General features: G+C 36.3%; 1 protein-coding gene across 1 annotated transcript; it reads left to right on the top strand.

Moving 5' to 3' along the window:
• The first annotated feature begins 452 nt into the window (after nt 1-452).
• LOC9301743 (60S ribosomal protein L13a-4) lies at nt 453-1988 on the top strand. The gene is made up of 4 exons (XM_021015693.1): nt 453-773; nt 924-1040; nt 1136-1223; nt 1694-1988. Exons 1-4 carry the CDS (start codon nt 502-504, stop codon nt 1835-1837), a joined length of 621 nt encoding a protein of 206 aa, XP_020871352.1. The 5' UTR covers nt 453-501; the 3' UTR covers nt 1838-1988.

Here is a 1988-nt window from a genome sequence, read left to right as displayed (position 1 = left end):
ACCTCATTTCATTTAATATGTATGGTACCATACTCGCTTAATTTTGAAACCATTTGTAGAAAAATATTAATTAACTAACCACTCCAAGCTTTAAAATTTACTAAAAAAGTTTATCCAGTTTCAATTTTTTCCTTTCATTTTTTTTTTTAATTTCTTAACCATATATATAAGAGTTATATCTCATATCATTTTTGAATTCATGAGATTAACATTAACCTATATTTTGTGGAAATAGAAGGTTAATCTGCAAAAAAAAATAATGATTTGTTGAGTGTTTTATCAAAAACTTTATTATTTATATGTGATTGTTAGTCTCCATGGACCCGTGCTATCACGAATGGGCCTTTACTCACTGAACAAAACAGCACCTAATAAATTAGGCCCATTATCAAAATAAACAACTTAAGAAAGTGACGTAAATACCCCCAAAACCCTAATTCAAAAAACACTCTCCCCAAATATAATTTCCCGATCAGCCGCTCAAGCTCACCACAGTCGAAAATGGTGTCAGGATCAGGGATATGCTCGAAGCGCGTGGTAGTAGACGCGCGACACCACATGCTTGGTCGTCTTGCGTCGATCACCGCTAAAGAGCTTCTCAATGGCCAGAAAGTTGTCATTGTCCGGTGCGAAGAGATTTGCCTCTCCGGTGGACTCGTTCGTCAGAAAATGAAGTACATGAGATTCCTTCGCAAACGTATGAACACTAAACCTTCTCATGGACCTATTCACTTCCGTGCTCCTTCCAAAATCTTCTGGCGTACCGTTCGCGGGTTCGTAAATCAATCTCTCCAATTAGATTAGATTTCGAGCAATTGATGGTTCATGCTCTTAGTTTAGATCTCTGCGGTTGATTTCAATTCAATGATGATATATATAGCTGAGTGATTCATAGTTGTTGTGTGTTTTTGATTTTCTTGAAGTATGATTCCACACAAAACGAAGCGTGGAGCTGCTGCATTAGCTCGTTTGAAGGTATTTGAAGGTGTTCCTACTCCATATGATAAGATCAAGAGGATGGTTATTCCTGATGCTCTCAAGTTTGTTCCTTTTACCTTACCCTTTTGTTCTTCAATTTTGGTTTTGTAACTTTTCTACTTTTAATATTGATGATTATCCTTGTGTTGTAATTCAGGGTGTTGAGGCTTCAAGCTGGTCATAAATACTGTCTTTTGGGTCGTCTTTCTTCTGAAGTTGGGTGGAACCATTACGATACCATCAAGGTATGTGTTGTTGTCTTTTTGTCTACACTGCTCCTTAACCACTTTGATTGCTTGTACTAGTTTATGTGAGCTTTAGCTACTAGAATGTGTTGAGTTTTCTAGATCTGTTCGCAAAGAAATGGTTGATAGAAGGATAGATCTTCAGCCTTTTTTGTCTTCATTGCTCTTGAAAGACTTTGATCACCTGTAGTAGACTACTAGTTGATGTGAGATTAAATAATGATAGAAAGAAAGATAATGTGTCTAGTTTTGTTCACAAATAAGTATTAGATAGTAGAAAAGATCTTTAGCTTTGTCCCCATTGCTCCTGAACCACTTGTACTAGTTGATGTCAGCTTGTAATGAAAGAAAGAAAGATAATTTTCTACTAGAATGTGTATAGTTTTTGGTTCACAAAGAAATATTGAAAGAAGGATCTTTAGCTATGAGGTTGTGTGGTTACTTACTGTTGTTTTATGTGCAATAAACAGGAGCTGGAGACAAAGAGGAAAGAGAGAGCTCAAGTGGTTTACGAGAGAAAGAAGCAACTTAACAAACTTAGAGTTAAGGCTGAGAAGGTTGCTGAAGAGAAGCTCGGAGCACAGCTCGATATTCTTGCACCAGTCAAATACTGAGTTAATGTCATCTGTAGTAGCTTGTGTTTGCATGTTTTGAGCGACCCAATTACTGTTTTTACTTTTACTTAGGTCTTGTATCGGAATTTGTACTCCTAACATTTTATTGCTTGAGTTTTATTTATTAATATCGCGTGGCAGTTAAAAAGCA

Source organism: Arabidopsis lyrata, assembly GCF_000004255.2.
Source record: "Arabidopsis lyrata subsp. lyrata unplaced genomic scaffold ARALYscaffold_8, whole genome shotgun sequence".
Lineage (NCBI taxonomy): Eukaryota > Viridiplantae > Streptophyta > Magnoliopsida > Brassicales > Brassicaceae > Arabidopsis > Arabidopsis lyrata.
This window is presented reverse-complemented; position numbering and strand designations above follow the sequence as displayed.